The sequence below is a fragment of the Centruroides sculpturatus genome, unplaced genomic scaffold (genome assembly GCF_000671375.1).
Source record: "Centruroides sculpturatus isolate CEXI.00-Female unplaced genomic scaffold, Cexi_2.0 scaffold197, whole genome shotgun sequence".
NCBI classification, from domain to species: domain Eukaryota; kingdom Metazoa; phylum Arthropoda; class Arachnida; order Scorpiones; family Buthidae; genus Centruroides; species Centruroides sculpturatus.
Window position 1 is genome coordinate 339,263 of NW_019384591.1, and position 17,110 is coordinate 356,372.

Genomic DNA, 17,110 nt, shown 5'->3' on the forward strand with positions numbered 1-17,110 from the left:
AAAAATATTATATGGAATTGAACGAAAATGAAAATTTGCTTGATAATTCAACTACGCTTGTTGGAGAACAATAAAAACACTACACTCAACAAGCCACCAATAAAACTCAACTGCCTAACCTATAACCAAAGTCTCGTTTTAATTTGTTTTTTAAAAAAAGCGCTTGACAAACTTGCCCCGCATGCCGAAGTTGCCCCGGTCTCCCCTACATATCTATTACTTATAGTAAAAATTTTAAGTTTAATAAGTAAACATGTATTTAAATATCGTTTTAAAAGTCTAATTAAAATATCTTACGAATTAAGTGATAAGCTTAATAATATCAGTAGTGTTTTTATATTAATTATCCCGAAATAATACCTTTTTAAAGTAATTTTGAATTTCTGAACAGTGTTATAATTCATTTTCTTTTACGTAGATTTACAAAATTTCAAAAATTATTTATTTTTAAATTTATTAATACTTCTTCTAGTTGACACGTCATTATTAAGGCATTAACCAGGTTTCGAGATACTTAGACCTACAGGATAGAAGATAAAAGTAACCGATACAATTGTCCACCTATACAAATCCCAAAGAAAAGAGAAAGTAAAGTTAATGAATCCCTTGCGATTTCGTTTCTCTCTTTTCGACCGTAAAATACCTTTAATCAATAGGACATTTGGGAAAACTGTCAAGCCACCCAAGTACTATCCATCTTCATATTACTCTACTAAAGAAATTAATGAATGGTGAACTTCAATGATTACAAGAATTTCTGGATGATTAATTTCCAATAGAAATAAATTCGTTGATGACAAAACAATTTATCATTCTATCGTTAAATAATAATTACAACAATAAATTAACAAATACTTCAACTGTTTGTAGTCTAGTATTAAATTCTGGTTTTGAATTCCTGGATTATTTAATATAAACTACAGTATTAACAAAATTTATTAATTTTATCACTAATAACTACTACTCTATAATTATCAAATAATTAGGCCTACCTGATTTATCACAATATATTTATTGGTAAATTTTTATCTTGTGCAATATTGAATGAGTAAATACTTTTATATAAAAAAAAATGATATTTTAAATTTAAATTCATTAATATACACTCTTTTTTATGAATATAATTAATAACAACATTTCTCATACAGCAGACGGCAAACTATTATCATTTTTCGTCAGTCTTTAACATATAAAATGAGACGGGATAAACTTACAATACAAATTAATACAACTTGGTTGCTTGATGTTCTCTTAATTACACGTACTGTATTTCCTTCGGAATTAGCACATGGTTGCTGTTGAGAACAAATCATACAGGAACACTTTGAATGGAAAAAGTAGGTTTATTGACACGAAAGGATATGCGTTTCAAGCTTAATGCCCCTCTTCAGTCCTAAAATTATTAAAGGGACCGCTGGATTACTGTATGATTTGTTCTCAACAGCATTCTTGTGCTAATTCCGAAGGAAATAAATTAATACCTTTATTATTTTAAACTTAAACTCAATTTATATAAATATTTTTTAAAAGCAGGTTTGTGTCATCTATTNATATTTTAAATTTAAATTCATTAATATACACTCTTTTTTATGAATATAATTAATAACAACATTTCTCATACAGCAGACGGCAAACTATTATCATTTTTCGTCAGTCTTTAACATATAAAATGAGACGGGATAAACTTACAATACAAATTAATACAACTTGGTTGCTTGATGTTCTCTTAATTACACGTACTGTATTTCCTTCGGAATTAGCACATGTATTTCCTTCGGAATTAGCACACAAATCATACAGGAACACTTTGAATGGAAAAAGTAGGTTTATTGACACGAAAGGATATGCGTTTCAAGCTTAATGCCCCTCTTCAGTCCTAAAATTATTAAAGGGACCGCTGGATTACTGTATGATTTGTTCTCAACAGCATTCTTGTGCTAATTCCGAAGGAAATAAATTAATACCTTTATTATTTTAAACTTAAACTCAATTTATATAAATATTTTTTAAAAGCAGGTTTGTGTCATCTATTATTATTCACTCAAACCTTTATTGTAAACGAATTTATGATTAAATAATATTGCAAATGATTATCACAAATCAGTCTCAAACAATGCATCAAACTTACTACAAGTTTTTATACATTTATGATTTTTCATGATTAATAATGTGATATCATATAATATTCTCATTTAAAACTAAGAATATTTTTAAACTATTGTTTATTCTTTTAAGAAGTGTTTTAGAAATTGAACAAACATCTTCAATGTTTTAAAAACTAGCGCATATTAATAATGCCACGTCTCTAGATGTAGACTTCCCAAATGGCTTAATAGACTGAAGCCTAGAACGAAAAAAAAATTAAGCCTTTAACACAATGATTCCCAAACTTTTTTGAGCTTCCGTCCCCTTGGTTCCATAAACTTGTACCCAACTCCCCAACGCTCTTTAATTCCTGCCCAATACACATCATATTTATATATTACTAGCTGTTACCCGCGACTTCGCCCGCGGAGGTTTTGCAAGCAAACCCCATTTATATTCAGTATTTCAACAACCATAGTAATTGTTATATAACACCTACCACTGAGAATGATGAGAATTGCTGAGAATCAAACAAACTATTTTCAATTTGATCAATTTTCTGGAACGTTTACGATCGTTCTATAATCGAACCGATATCCAATAACAAATTTGAATTTAAAAAAGTTCGAACATTTGGTTAAAAAATCGAAATATATAAAAATATTTATAACGATGTCTTAAATGTTATTAATTTAATACACTTAAGTACTTAATGAAGACTAAACGTAACAAAAAATCGCATCTAAAATGGTACATTAGAAGCCGTTTTTCCGGTTAAGGCTTAATGCTCTCACTCTCCCCCCGCGGGGGAATTTCGAAAAATCCCTTCTTAGTGTGCGTTTCCATGACGTACCCTAATTGTCTACAAATTTCACCTCTAGGTTAAGCGGTTTGCTCTGGGCGATGATGAATCAGCAAGTGAGTGAGTCATTCAGTCAAGTCAGGACAAGCAATTTTATATATTTAGATTATTGTTATTTATTAAACTAAAATAATAATTTGTTATAAGAGACTTATGGTAAATACTGTATAGCCTAATTAAAATATATTTATTATTCACCAATCATTTCAATATCAAATTCTACTTTATATATTTTATATTCTAAATTACAATACTTTTAATTAAAAAATAAAGTATATTTGTATAATTAAGGACTTTCATATCAGATATTGTACGTCACATATTATAAATATTAAACTGTATCAATACTCATTTATTTATGTACAGTATACTGATTTTTATTTTTCCGACTGTTTTATATAACATAGGGAAAGTACGGCGATCGCTCAAAAATGACTCCCAGATTTTTACATTTTTGGACTTAGGACATTTTGAAACGTCGAGAAATGCAAAAAACTTTGCGGGGGGGGTAATTTCTGTCTGTATGAATGTTAGTCTATGTGTATGTTGTGTATGTGGCACGATTTTTTAAATCCTCTTTGAAGTTTAATGACTCCCATACTTTTTGTCGAAATCTGAAATTTTGCAGGAGATTTGTGTATTAAAGAAATTGATGCTAGTAAATTTTGGTGGTTAAAGATTGATGGAGTGGAGAGATTAAGAAGGTCGTGTGTTATATCTCGAGTAGGATCGGACTTAATAACGATTTTACTCATTATTGACATTTACATTTTTTATTTTATATAAAATTCATCCGTACCTTGAAAATTAAGCTTTTTGCCATTTATAATAATTAAAAGTAGCATATAAAAATATTTTAAAATAAAATATCATAACAGATAGCGCCACAAGCAGTTTTAAATGCTTCCCAGCTACTCGTTGCTGGATTTTTTATTATAAAGTTCATTTCTCATGCTTTTTCTATCTAATATGTGAATTGCTTGATAATTGGTAATTTCATACTTTTGTGGCTGATTAAAAATATACAATTGATAAAGTAGAGACAGTATTAACATCTTACAGTAGATAGAAAACCAGTATAGACATTTTTAATTTCTAGTGCTTTCGACCTTAAGCTGCGATGCTGAACTTGTTTTTAAATATTTCTTGACTCCTCTCATTATCAAAATTCTAATACAGCTTGTTTTGCCTATGCTAATTTCATACTTGTGACGTCATTGTTTTTGTCTCGTAGTACGATTTGCAAGATGGATGCTCGCGCTGGAGTAAATATATTTTTTATAATGATTATAATATTATGATAATTGTATCATCCGCCATTTTTAAATACGATCAGAGTAGGGAATTCGATCCCGGTCCTTATTTCTAATTCCGGGATTTCGGGATTATACTTATTCAATCCCGGGATCCCGGGATTATTTCGGTATTGAGGGTTAATAAAAAAAATAAGAAAATCTTACAGAAATCAAAAATCAAAATTTAGACAAAAATCAACGTAATTTACGGTATACACCTAGTTAATTTAATCACTCTAACTAATCAGACTTAGAGTCAGACTAACCAGACTTAAAATCACTGTTTCATGTTAAATTTATTCTTTTTTAAGCATCACTGAGATCTCTTTAAACTCACGTAAATTGAAAAAAAAAAACCTTTATGTAACAAACTATGCAAATAAACGTTGAAAATTAACAAAAATCTCTCTTAACATCGACTAAATAGACTACTTTCATATAACAACCTAGTAAGTAGGTAGTAAGATAAGTTTCTTAGCAAAAAGTATTTAAAAATAATATTAATCAGTCACATTTTTCTTAAATATAAAGAAAACTAATCTAATAGGAACATTCTAATTTGAATTGCGAAAATATGATCTGAGAAATAACAACGCATCCTGTGTCTCATCACCAAGTCTGCTTCTCAATTTGTTGCACATATATGCAGCTGCTGAGAAAACGCGTTTAGGTTTGATGGAAGTTGGAGGAATCGTTAGTAAATACTTATAAGCCCGTTCTAGTTATAGCTTCGAGGACACGGGGAGGTTGGAAGAAAACAGTCCGGTCGACACAGATCGGGATTGTAGGAGTAAAGGCTACAATCCCGATTGTTTCGATCATTGTAAGCATGCCTTTCTAAAAATAAACACGTTAATTTTGTAAATTCGGTCTCTGTGTGAGTCTCTCAGCATCCAGCAAACCACTACTCCCAAACGTAAAAAGACTTTCTCGCATCATCCTGACAGATCACGGGCAAGGCGGGGGTCGTAACCTTTTCACCTAAGGTCGACCCCCCTAAGCGAGAGGCGTCGGGTCTATATTAACCACACTGGCAAAACAAGATGGCTGACACATTGACAGGTAAAACGCACTGAGTAGTGCTCTCGACTGCGCCAGAAAATCGATTGACGCCCGCGAAAATTCAAAAATACAAAAATGAAGTATATTGCCAAGTAACCCAGTGAGAACTGCTTGCCTATCATTTTAATATAAAATACAAGAAATTTTATTTCAAGCAAGCAGCAGAAATTAACCTAGCGGGTTTGCGATGCTTGCTTGGAATAAAATTTCTTGTATTTTATATTAAAATGATAGGCAAGCAATTCTGTTAAAAGCACTGGCACTAAACGTTTCGCTTCATGCAGTCTATTTTGCAACTTTTTTTAAAATGATGTCAATCCCGAAAATCTCGGGATTAGGAAAACTTAATCCCGAAAATTTTGGGACTGAAAAGTGGTCGAGATCCCGGGATCAAATCCTCTAATTACAAGAGATAAAATATGACGATCGGTCAAAAATGATCCAAGATTTTTAAATTTTTAGACTCGGGACACCTTGAAATGTCGAGAAATGGGGGAAAAATCGGGGTAATTTCTGTGTGTATAGATGTTAGTGTGTGTGTGTGGAGGGTCACAATTTTGTTCACCCTCTTTGATTCTTAATTAATAATTCATGTGCTTTTTGTCGAAAATTTCTGAAATTTTGCAGGGAGGTTTTTTATGAGGGAGATTGATGCTATTAAATTTTGGTAATTAAAGGTTGTAAGAGATAAAGGGGGTCGTGTGTATCTCCAGTAGGGTCAGACTTAAATGCTAATAACGAGTAAAATCGTCATTAGCATTTACAATTTTTTATAAAACCCATCCCTACCCTCAAACTTAAGCTTTTTGCCATTTTATAATAGTTAAATAATTAGTTAAAAATATAAAATTTTTAAAATAAAATATGATAACAGATGACGCAACCAAATGTTGCCGGGAAAGTTAAGCAGCTCGTTGCTGGATTTTTTTACTTAACATTCTACGTCACTAAACACTACCCTATATGTCAAATATTATTCATCTTTTGATCAGAAGTATAGAAATTATAGCAAATTCTCAATGTCTAGTTACTTTCTACCCATCATGTAAATGGACATGATGGGTGGAAAGTAACTAGACATTGAGAATTTGCTATAATTTCTATACTTCTGATCAAAAGATGAATAATATTTGACATATATCTTATTAAATGGAATACGGATGTATAAGATAGTTTAAATTCAATTTAGCCTGTGCCATCCACCCACCAATGACACGTTTTCCTCAGATCGCAATGTAGATGGACGGCCACTTCTCTGTGTCCGAAATCGAATCTGTGATAATTTTAGATTCGAATAACAATTCTTGATTGTTTCCGGTCGGGTTGTAACTTGACGTTTCTTCACGGTACACCACCATATCTGGCACAACAATCACTGATTTCACAACTCAGTGTGCAGAAATCTGTGCTCGCTCATGAACAGAGAAGCGTTCGGCCATCTTTTTTATCATTGCGTGTGCAGCCTTTCCCGGTTAATGCTCACACTATCAATGCAGAAATTATAAAATTTCATTGATCGCTGTACATGCAAACATAAATTTTATTATAATTTCAATATTATTACAAAAAAACTACAACGATTTCTCAATGCCTAGTTACTTTCAACCCAGTGGACTGTCGATCAGACTCGTATAATCAAGTCTGATCGATAGTCCACTGCCATTGCAAATCAAAAATATAAAAATTGTTTTTGTCACAATTGGTTTGTATCTTGCACCTTGCAATTACAAGCATTCTACCATTTATAAATCTATTTAAACTTAAACTTTCTGACAAATTCTAAATTCTAACATATTAAAGCAGTGGTTCCCAAAGTGAGCGCTTTCGTCCTCTGGTGAACTGTGAGTAAACCTAAGGGGCGAAAAGAATCAAGGGGGCGGCAGGGGCACTGGAATCTGAGAGTCCTGACCGCAGAAAGTGACCATAAGGGAGTTGGAGTCACTGACAACTTTTCCCTTTCCTCCATTAATTGCGTTTAATGGTTTCAGATATGAAGAGCAATGTACGGTAAGGACAGTGTGGGGTTCATAGAAAAGTTTTTCTAAGAATATCTTCAAGCCTTTCTCCCACAAGGGAAAATGAGTTAGGTTCTTTTATAAATACACCTCACAGTAGAATACATTTAATATTCTATAAACATATATATATATAATGTATAAATATATAATTTATACAGCTATATATTATATGATATCATAACCATCTATTTCTTAGTAATAACATATATGTATTACTAATATGTTATAAGATATATTTTACTTATGTTAGTTATGTTATGGTTTGCAATTGCATAATTATTTTATAAGTTCCACCCAATTAAATAAGTAATAGCATAAATTGTTTAAATCAAAATGTGCTGTCTTAATATCTGAAATGATGCACTTAATCTAATTTTCAGGTACATTTTTTTGATGATCAATGGGAAAAACTAGAGTTGATGGAACTAGAAAATTGAAAGAAGGACGAGCAAATTATTAAAAACATTAAAATAGAAAAATGGTATGCAATTAATGTGAATCAGTCTCTATCTAAACAGATAATAACGTATTATATTATATTGCCAAATAACTACATATATTAAATCAAATATTTAAATTAATACGTAAGTTAAAGTAAAAAAACAATAGCTTTTTTTATTTTATCCAAAGTTATAAACAATAAACATCTATTGCTAAATTTAACATATTAATATAAAATGTTAATAAAGTAGTAATAATATTAAAAATGTAATAATAAATATAAATTTTTAATTGTACATTTATTTATGGAAACAAGTATTTTAATTTAAAACATTAAAATGCAACAATAATTCAAGAAAACCGGAATTGTTTTTATTTCAAACAATATCTGATATTGTTATTATTCTAACTAAATTGTCTTTTAAAGAAAGAATTAAAATTTTCTGATGTAAATATTTTATCGAATATTTCAAATATGTTATCCATTGCAAAAGGATCAAAATCAACACGTAAGTAAAACAGTAGAAATTAAAATGAAGAAAACAGCAATAATATCGAATGTAATAATAAGACTATAGCTAAGCTTTTAAGCTTAAAGAAAAGTTTTTATATTACATTTTAATATGATATTTTTGTTATCGTTTATATAAATTTATAATTTATATAAAGTAAACTAATTTATACAGATTATAATTAAAACATTTTATAACAATAATAATACATTATTAATAAATTATTTGATATAAACTATAAGTAAACTTTTATTTTAAAATCTAGGCTAATATAGGAATCGGTTATCAGGAATTAGTATTAATACCTAATAAATAAATAAATAAATGTTATATTGATTAATCTTGTATTTCGATATCGTATTATAATAAATATATTTTTAAAAACATGAATATATATATGGTAATGATTACATTAAAGATAATATTTTAAAATTATTATTTTATTAAGGGCTTGATAAACAAGCAGTAAGTGTTAGTATCATTAAATGGTACATAAGAACTTTCAAACGGCATCTATTACTGCGATTCATTTCGGCTGTTTATGTCATGTCCGCAGTAAAAAAACGAAGAATANAAATAAGTTTATTATTTCAGTGTTTTAAGTTCTTTATCCAGCAATGAAATCAACGAATATATATATGGTAATGATTACATTAAAGATAATATTTTAAAATTATTATTTTATTAAGGGCTTGATAAACAAGCAGTAAGTGTTAGTATCATTAAATGGTACATAAGAACTTTCAAACGGCATCTATTACTGCGATTCATTTCGGCTGTTTATGTCATGTCCGCAGTAAAAAAACGAAGAATAACGAAACGTAGACAATTTGAAATAATGCAATCGATATTACACGAAATTATAATTTATCGAATCCAAACTTGGTGGAGAAGACAGATAAAAGCGGAGATACTGCGACAAGCAATCAGACAGTGGAGAGCAGCGCTTATAGTAAAAAAATGCTACTTACAATATTTATCTAGACTTATTAGACAACGAAAAAGTCTTTTTGCTGCTCTCATAAGTCAATTTTGGTTTAAAAAACAAAAGATACAAGCTGAAAAACATCTTATTAAGCTACAAAGACAATGGAGAGCTATAAACATTAGAAAGAAATTTGTACAGTTTCGCTTGAATAGTATTTTAGCACAAGCAGGGATTAGAAGATATTTAATTAGAAAAGATGTTAACATGAGAACCTGGATCGTAAAGCATGTAAGTTTCTTCTTCATAGTATATATAAATTATCATAAATCGCTTTTATTATTACTTAAATTCAGCAATAACAATTTTTTAATTCTCTTATTAGAATAAGAGAATTAAAAATTACTACTACTTGATAGCTCTTTATTTATTTAGTAAATTCGATGTATTTTATACTTATTTTCAGTTATATTAAATTAATTTTTCTTTTACTTTTAGTTCAGTTCCAGCATTTGGTTATCGACACTGAAAGGATATTCTGAAGAACTAGATAGACAAATGGGATTAAATGATTTTCTTAAGCAAATGGATGAACGGAATGATAAATGGGGTGAAACTAACGATACTCATATATCTGAAATCAGCATTTCAACAGAAGTTAGAGATAAAACTATAGATCAGCTTACTTTATGCAATCTGACAGATCCAACCAATAAGTACTATAAGCTAGTTCTCGCTGCTTGCGAACAAACATCAGTGATTCCGTTTTTCAATGTATTTCCTAAAAGGTATGCTTTATGATTATTATTGTGATTGTAATATAGGATACATTTTTCTAATATTAAAACTTTATTATGTTACACCGAATCTGTGTTGTGAATTTAGCATGAATATTGTCAAAATTGTGAAATCGGCACATAAACTGCCAGTTTCGCGAATTATGCAAATTTTTGTTTACTTCACGAAATGACAACATTCCCACTGGCAATCGTGCCAAATGACACGAGCGCATCATTGTAATAAATTTATGAATTTATATCATTATTGGTTTTTTTTGGATCTTTCTACTAAAAACTATTTTATACCCATTGTGAGCTCAGTCAGATCCAGTGGATAGAAGGGACTGGGCCTGACATATCTGGGATGAAGACGTGTTACAGCCATAAGTGAGAGCAAGGAAGGGCAAATGTCATTTGATAATGGTCCTGAAGAGGTTTTAATTTTTAACCATGCTCATTAACTTCAATAATTGATTACGCCTGGCGTAATACACCAGGTAGTGCAAATTGGGCGAGGATACAAACGAGTACGTAGTATGCAAGTGTAAAGTTTGTCTTCATAAATAAGATTTATTTTATATCTTAAAAATAATTAAGTATATTCCGGGATTTCCCGGAACCCCGGGAAACAGTTCACTTTTTCTCGGAATCCTGGGACAAGCAAAAGACAGGGAAATGAGCAACCTTATCTAAAACGAAGTCATGGACCTCATTTACTACACTTTTGTATCCCTCGTCACAATTAATAGAAAACAGGAAGGTTTAATCAAAATCGATGGATGAAATTTTCAGAACAAACGCAATTTTTAAAACCATATGGAAGAGGCTTAGCTAACGCTCGGCCTCAAAAATGCAGATTTCACGCAATAGTCATTTCAAAATTAGCATATTTCGTAAATTTGGCAAAAAATGAGAAACATTCCCGAATTCAGCGTAAGATAAAATCGTCAACGTTTACTCAGTATATTATCTTAAACTTTTTTTAATGTTTCTTAAGAAATTACCGTCAGTATTGGAGGAAGATCGGAGAAGGTTCTTATGGAGATGTATATGCAATGATGGATGAGTATGGTATTCCTCATCAGTTATATAAAATAGTGCCGATAGGAGGTTTCCATCCATTAACTGGAAAAGCGTTGGAGAATTTGGACACAGTTTATCCAGAAATTATATCGTCCATGTAATTTTCATTAAAAATGATTAAATAAAAATTTTGTAAAATTTTAAATGTAAATCAAATAAGTTTATTATTTCAGTGTTTTAAGTTCTTTATCCAGCAATGAAATCAACAGAACTTCAGGATTTACCCAAGTAAGCAAGTAAGTCTTAGAGCCTAGTAGGTTTATTTTTAGAGTTTTACACAATATCTAAGCTATTACAGTAGTTAGAAATATAATTAAACTGTTTAAAATTTCCCAGTTTATAAATAAATTAGCCTTTTCGAGATATTCATATTAGCCTATTTATTTAATAAATTTTTAGAGTCAGCTGCGTGTCTGGACCTATTCCAGAATATCTTCGTACAGCTAGGAAAATGTATAATTTGAGAAAGAAATCAACAACTAAATGCCCTAGTAAGAATAAAATAAACTAGAGTATTTAATTAATGAAAATATTAATTAACATTTATTTTAAAATTTGATTAATTGCACATTTTAGAATTGAAGGAATCTGTTATTTGATAAAACTTTAGTATGCTATTACAAAACACTTTATCACTTTGCATTAATTTTAATATCGAATTTATTTTTTGAAAACTTACGAATTATCTAATAATAAATTTTAATAATCAAGTCTGGAACGAGTTGTGATACTTAATTTATTGAGTTTCCAATAAGAACTGACTAGTCTAAAACAACGTTGCCTTATGAAACAGTTATTTTATAAATTATCGTTCAATAGTCATAGATTCCTATTGGAAATATTTATCTCCTCTTCAGTATGGAATTTTACATTGTTTTGACAATTAAACAATTATAAAAATTTCCTTATATCAACAAGCCATCTTATCTTCACATATACTATATGTAATAATCCAAATTAATTTACAGTTAGAAAAAAATTGTTATAGTTAAATTTAATTTTTTTAAAATTGTATATACATGCGGTTAAGGTGGCTTCTTGATTTGATGAAGCTTTTTGGCTCCAATTTGACAATTCGAAAATGTTTTTTCCGAAAGATGTTAGATAGGTGACCGGCACAACTCTAGTGTTAAAGAAAAAGTATGATGTACAGGGGTAAGCGACTACTAGTTTGAGGTGGAGAGCATATATTTTAAATTAAATAAATTAAAAATTTCAGGCCGGCATTGTGACGATGTCACAATAAATAATTACTCGTTATAACTGTTTTATTGTAAAGATGACTTGTTAAAACTGATAAGGACAATTAAAATTTAATAGCCAAGAAGGGATAAATAAAATTAATTCAAATTTATTAAAAAATTAATTTATTTATTCTTTAACTCGTACTTTTAATGTATTTTATAGATGAATTTCCAGACGATCAAATTTTCATTGTTTATAAAATGAAATATGCTGGGCAACAGATCACATCGTTTTCGGTAAGTCAGATATTTTCATTTACTTTATTTCCAATAGTTACCGCTAAAGTTATACAACATCGATTTCATTTACAAATTAATTACCTTAATCTAGATTTTTAAAGAATTAAATTATTTATAAATTATTGATCTTATGGTCTAATAATATAGTAATCTTTCTATAAGATGAGATGATTCTAGTGTAAAATTTTAAAGTAATTTTTTATAATTTAAAATTTAATATTACTGGTTTGCGTGTCGCCATCTGTTGAGAAATAAAAACATATACAAGGTATTTTTTATGATTTCGTTTATATTTTTATTGGATTTCTGCATAAACTTCTCAATAGCTATTGTTTTTTTTTTTTATTATTTTATCATATTTTATAATTTGCGAAATTTTATATTAACACAGAGTTGATGAATTGAGAAGCATACCGTTAAGAATATTTCTTTATTATACAATTTTGTAAGCATTATTGTGAATAAAAAGGGAAAACTAAAACAGATAAATTTAGCTTATTATTATTATAATGGTTTTCAAAAAAGGACGAGAAATCAATTTTTTACAAAATAATCATAGGATATCATAAAAAGGTATTATCTATTTAAGCTCAAGCTTTTCTGCTTGAGCTTAAATAGATAATACCTTTTTATCATAGGCGATATTTATATATTTTATCTTTTCGTTCTTTGAAGTTTTAATTCAAAACGTAGATATAAATAACATTTTATTTTTTTCTATTGGTCATTTTATCGCTGCGCTTTACGGTCCTATTAGAATCATTCTTATAACGTGGATATGATTTTGGCTAACAAAGAAATATTGATAACATAAAGTGAATAAAATTCAATATAATCCATTTAATTTATTACACAGGATTTTACATAAGTTCATGAAAATTTTTTTTAAATTTATTATTCATAGACTGCACAATATATACTAGTATTTTTCAACATTGAAATAGAGGTAAACTCTCAATTTTACTTTCCCGGCTGTTATGTATAACAGAGGGAAAATATGGCGAATAAGATTTTTTCATTTTTGGACTTAGGACACCTTGAAACGTCAAGAAATGCAAAAAAAAAAAAAAAAAAAAAAAAAAAAAAAAAAAAAAAAAAAAAAAAAAAAAAAAAAAAAAAAAAAAAAAAAAAAAAAAAAAAAAAAAAAAAAAAAAAAAAAAAAAAAAAAAAAAAAAAAAAAAAAAAAAAAAAAAAAAAAAAAAAAAAAAAAAAAAAAAAAAAAAAAAAAAAAAAAAAAAAAAAAAAAAAAAAAAAAAAAAAAAAAAAAAAAAAAAAAAAAAAAAAAAAAAAAAAAAAAAAAAAAAAAAAAAAAAAAAAAAAAAAAAAAAAAAAAAAAAAAAAAAAAAAAAAAAAAAAAAAAAAAAAAAAAAAAAAAAAAAAAAAAAAAAAAAAAAAAAAAAAAAAAAAAAAAAAAAAAAAAAAAAAAAAAAAAAAAAAAAAAAAAAAAAAAAAAAAAAAAAAAAAAAAAAAAAAAAAAAAAAAAAAAAAAAAAAAAAAAAAAAAAAAAAAAAAAAAAAAAAAAAAAAAAAAAAAAAAAAAAAAAAAAAAAAAAAAAAAAAAAAAAAAAAAAAAAAAAAAAAAAAAAAAAAAAAAAAAAAAAAAAAAAAAAAAAAAAAAAAAAAAAAAAAAAAAAAAAAAAAAAAAAAAAAAAAAAAAAAAAAAAAAAAAAAAAAAAAAAAAAAAAAANTCGGTCGATAACAGACGATTACGCCACTGTTTATGTTCGTTCGCGCAGTTTTCGATGAGTCATATCATTCTTAACTTGGATGGAAATGAAATTTGTTACAACGTTGCACTTAGTCTTTCATATTTGTTGTTAGTAATTTAAAAGACATTTTGAAACACATACGGACGATAATAATTTTTTAAAATATAATAACACAAAAATGAAAAGGGAACTCGGGTACAGTACATTTATCAAGAGCCACAAATAATCTTTCGAAGAGCCGCATGTGGCTCGCGAGCCGCAGGTTGGCCACCCCTGCTATATAGCAAAACACTATTGTGCTTTGCTGTAAGTTAAGACCTCAATTAATTCTCAAAGTCTCTAAGTCTTCTGTTTAAAATTCTGCATTTCTCTCAAAGTTGTAAAATTCTTTTCGAATAAACGTACACAAGAATCGACATGCACAATTCTTACATAAATTTGCATAAGAGGGATTATCAACTAACTAAAAATTTTTGTTATATAATTTTAATAATTACGAAATTGTTATATTTAATTATTGAAAAATGTTTAAACTTTATGTAGGAATTTCGCGTGGAACAAGCTAGCAGCGTTTTGCAACAAGTGGCTTGTAGTATTGCAGCTGCAGAATTAGAAGTAAAATTTGAACATCGAGATTTACATTTGGGCAACGTTTTAATTAAGAAGACAGCTCAATCTTCAATTTCTTTTAGATTAGATGGTCGCAACATAAATATTGCTTCACATGGTGTTCTGGCAACTATCATCGATTACACTTTTAGCCGTTTAAATTATGGTAAGTTAAATTAACAGGTAATATAATTTAATAAATTAGGATTTTATTATCAATTTACAAAAATAATAAAATTGTTACAGGTAATAAAGTTATATTTCGAGATCTTTCATGCCATCTTTTTGACCGAATTCAAACAGAACACAAAATTTATAGAAAAATGCGTCAATATAATCAGTAAGATTCATAAAATTATTATAGCTTTAATGTAATCAAAGGGTGTAATTTATCATTTATAAGATATCGTATAAACAACAATAATAAATGATAAATGTTAATCATTACATTTTTTCTTAATTTTAACATAAAGCTTTTATATATTAATATTTTATTTTGTAATATCAAGAGATTTTATCTTATAATAAAATTCGATTTTATTTTGAAATAAAATGAAATTAGAAATTAAGTTAGTCTACTGTAAGTAATTAAATATATTAAAGTTTAAAATATGCATACTTACATTAGTTCATCTTCCATACAGCGATGGACACAAATGTCTTTTTCGCTTTATGCTGATTATTTCTATTTAGCAGTTTACTATGCTATTCGAAATGCTCTTACACTTATTTTGGTATCAAAACATCACTAGATCCTGAATCAAACTGAAAACATTTTGACCTTTACGCTGAGGCCTCAACTACAAATGCGTGTTAAAAAAATATTTACAAATTTCTTAAATAAATAACAAATAATAATAATAATATAGGCCTATACATATTATAAACTTGTTAAAAATGGTAGACATTTATTATTTGTTGTGTATATATCATTATAATTAATATTAATATATATATATTAATATTAATTATAATAATATATATATATATATATATATTTGTTTTTTGAAGCTAATATATTCTTATGTTTTGATATCATATAACACATAAATCTAATCCAATATACTGTACAAAACATTAATTTGATTTCATTTTTGAGTCAAAAGATCAATACATTTTTGTCTATTATGAGCTTATCAAAACACATGACCTCTATATCATGACGATATCTGCCCCAGTCTATTCTGCATCTCTTACGGCCATATTCACAACCAAGGATCAAGAGTTAACAGTTGGTTAAGAGTTAGTTAAAAAGTTAACCAATTACTAATTACTACTTTTAGTATGTGAACGCTTATTGGTTACCTTCTACTCTAACTTTAGGTCCTTGCTTATGAATACGAGCATTAAGGTAATAAAAAAATATTTTATCATACTCATTTAGTTAATTTTAAAGTTTAGACCTATTGCTACTAAATATATGAATCTACATATTTAATCAGTGCTTATTTATTTAATTTGTCTATTTAGAAACAACTGGGGCGTATTCTGGCCATACAGTAATGTCATGTGGCTCTGGTATCTAAATGCTTGTCTTATTAAGGATTTGGAAGAAAGACCGATACCTGATTCAGTTGATAAACAGCTAGAAGACTTATCCTGGAGTCAGCTGAGTCACTGGAAGAAAAACATCTTATCTCGAGATTCAGTGGCGAATTTCGTATTACAAGGAATGATATAAAATATAGAAAAAATGAGCAGAGGTATGCAAAATACAGTTGATCCATTAGCAGTTGCAAATGATTGCTTAATAATAGGATATACAATAATATACATTACACAACAAAATCTTAAACTAATCTTAGAATAGAATAGGCCTAGTTGTTTAAAATAAATTTATTTATAAGTATTGAAACTAATGTAATTGTTGGGCATTAATAGGTTAGTCTGAAAACTTAGCTTTCTGGAACATACAGAACAAAGATAATGTTTAATTATTTTTTACACGAGGTTAAATATTCAGAATGGTAGTGAATTTAACAATTTTCCATCATGACATAATTTTTATGAAATATTTGAAACGAACTTTTTAATTATTTAAAGTTTTAAAGTAAATTCACTTCAAGTAAATTAAAGCTTATTTAAAGTGTATATAGTTTTTAAAGTAGTTATTAAACTTTTAGAATTTTTATTTCTGTAAATTATGTTATTTATAGACCATTTCGATTCTAATATTAATATTTTTAATTTCAGATATATTCAAAATTTATTTTTGGAAGATATTTAATTGAAGTTATATAATAAATT

The 17,110-nt window shown here is 27.7% G+C and overlaps 1 protein-coding gene across 2 annotated transcripts; it reads left to right on the forward strand.

The window, feature by feature from the left end:
* Window positions 1-8,970: 8,970 nt before the first annotated feature.
* LOC111624757 (serine/threonine-protein kinase haspin-like) lies at window positions 8,971-17,110 on the forward strand. 2 transcript variants are annotated; one of them, XR_002756635.1, is made up of 10 exons: window positions 8,971-9,491; window positions 9,699-9,988; window positions 10,977-11,159; window positions 11,236-11,298; window positions 11,462-11,553; window positions 12,470-12,543; window positions 14,798-14,869; window positions 14,947-15,029; window positions 15,110-15,203; window positions 16,334-16,378. XR_002756635.1 is itself a non-coding variant. In XM_023367696.1 (10 exons), the coding sequence occupies exons 1-9, from the start codon at window positions 9,063-9,065 to the stop codon at window positions 16,542-16,544; spliced, it is 1,668 nt and encodes a 555-aa protein (XP_023223464.1). In that variant the 5' UTR covers window positions 8,971-9,062; the 3' UTR covers window positions 16,545-16,566; window positions 17,057-17,110. The 2 variants fall into 2 exon arrangements, 1 of the variants encoding a protein (XP_023223464.1); XM_023367696.1 differs by adding an exon at window positions 17,057-17,110 and having other exon boundaries at window positions 14,798-15,029; window positions 16,334-16,566.

Coding starts and splice junctions, on each gene's coding strand:
- LOC111624757 (XM_023367696.1), top strand. CDS start 9,063: ATGTCCGCAGTAAAAAAACGAAGAATAACGAAACGTAGACAATTTGAA. Junction 12,544..14,797: donor AACAGATCACATCGTTTTCG/GTAAGTCAGATA, acceptor AACTTTATGTAG/GAATTTCGCGTGGAACAAGC. Junction 15,030..15,109: donor TTTTAGCCGTTTAAATTATG/GTAAGTTAAATT, acceptor AAATTGTTACAG/GTAATAAAGTTATATTTCGA.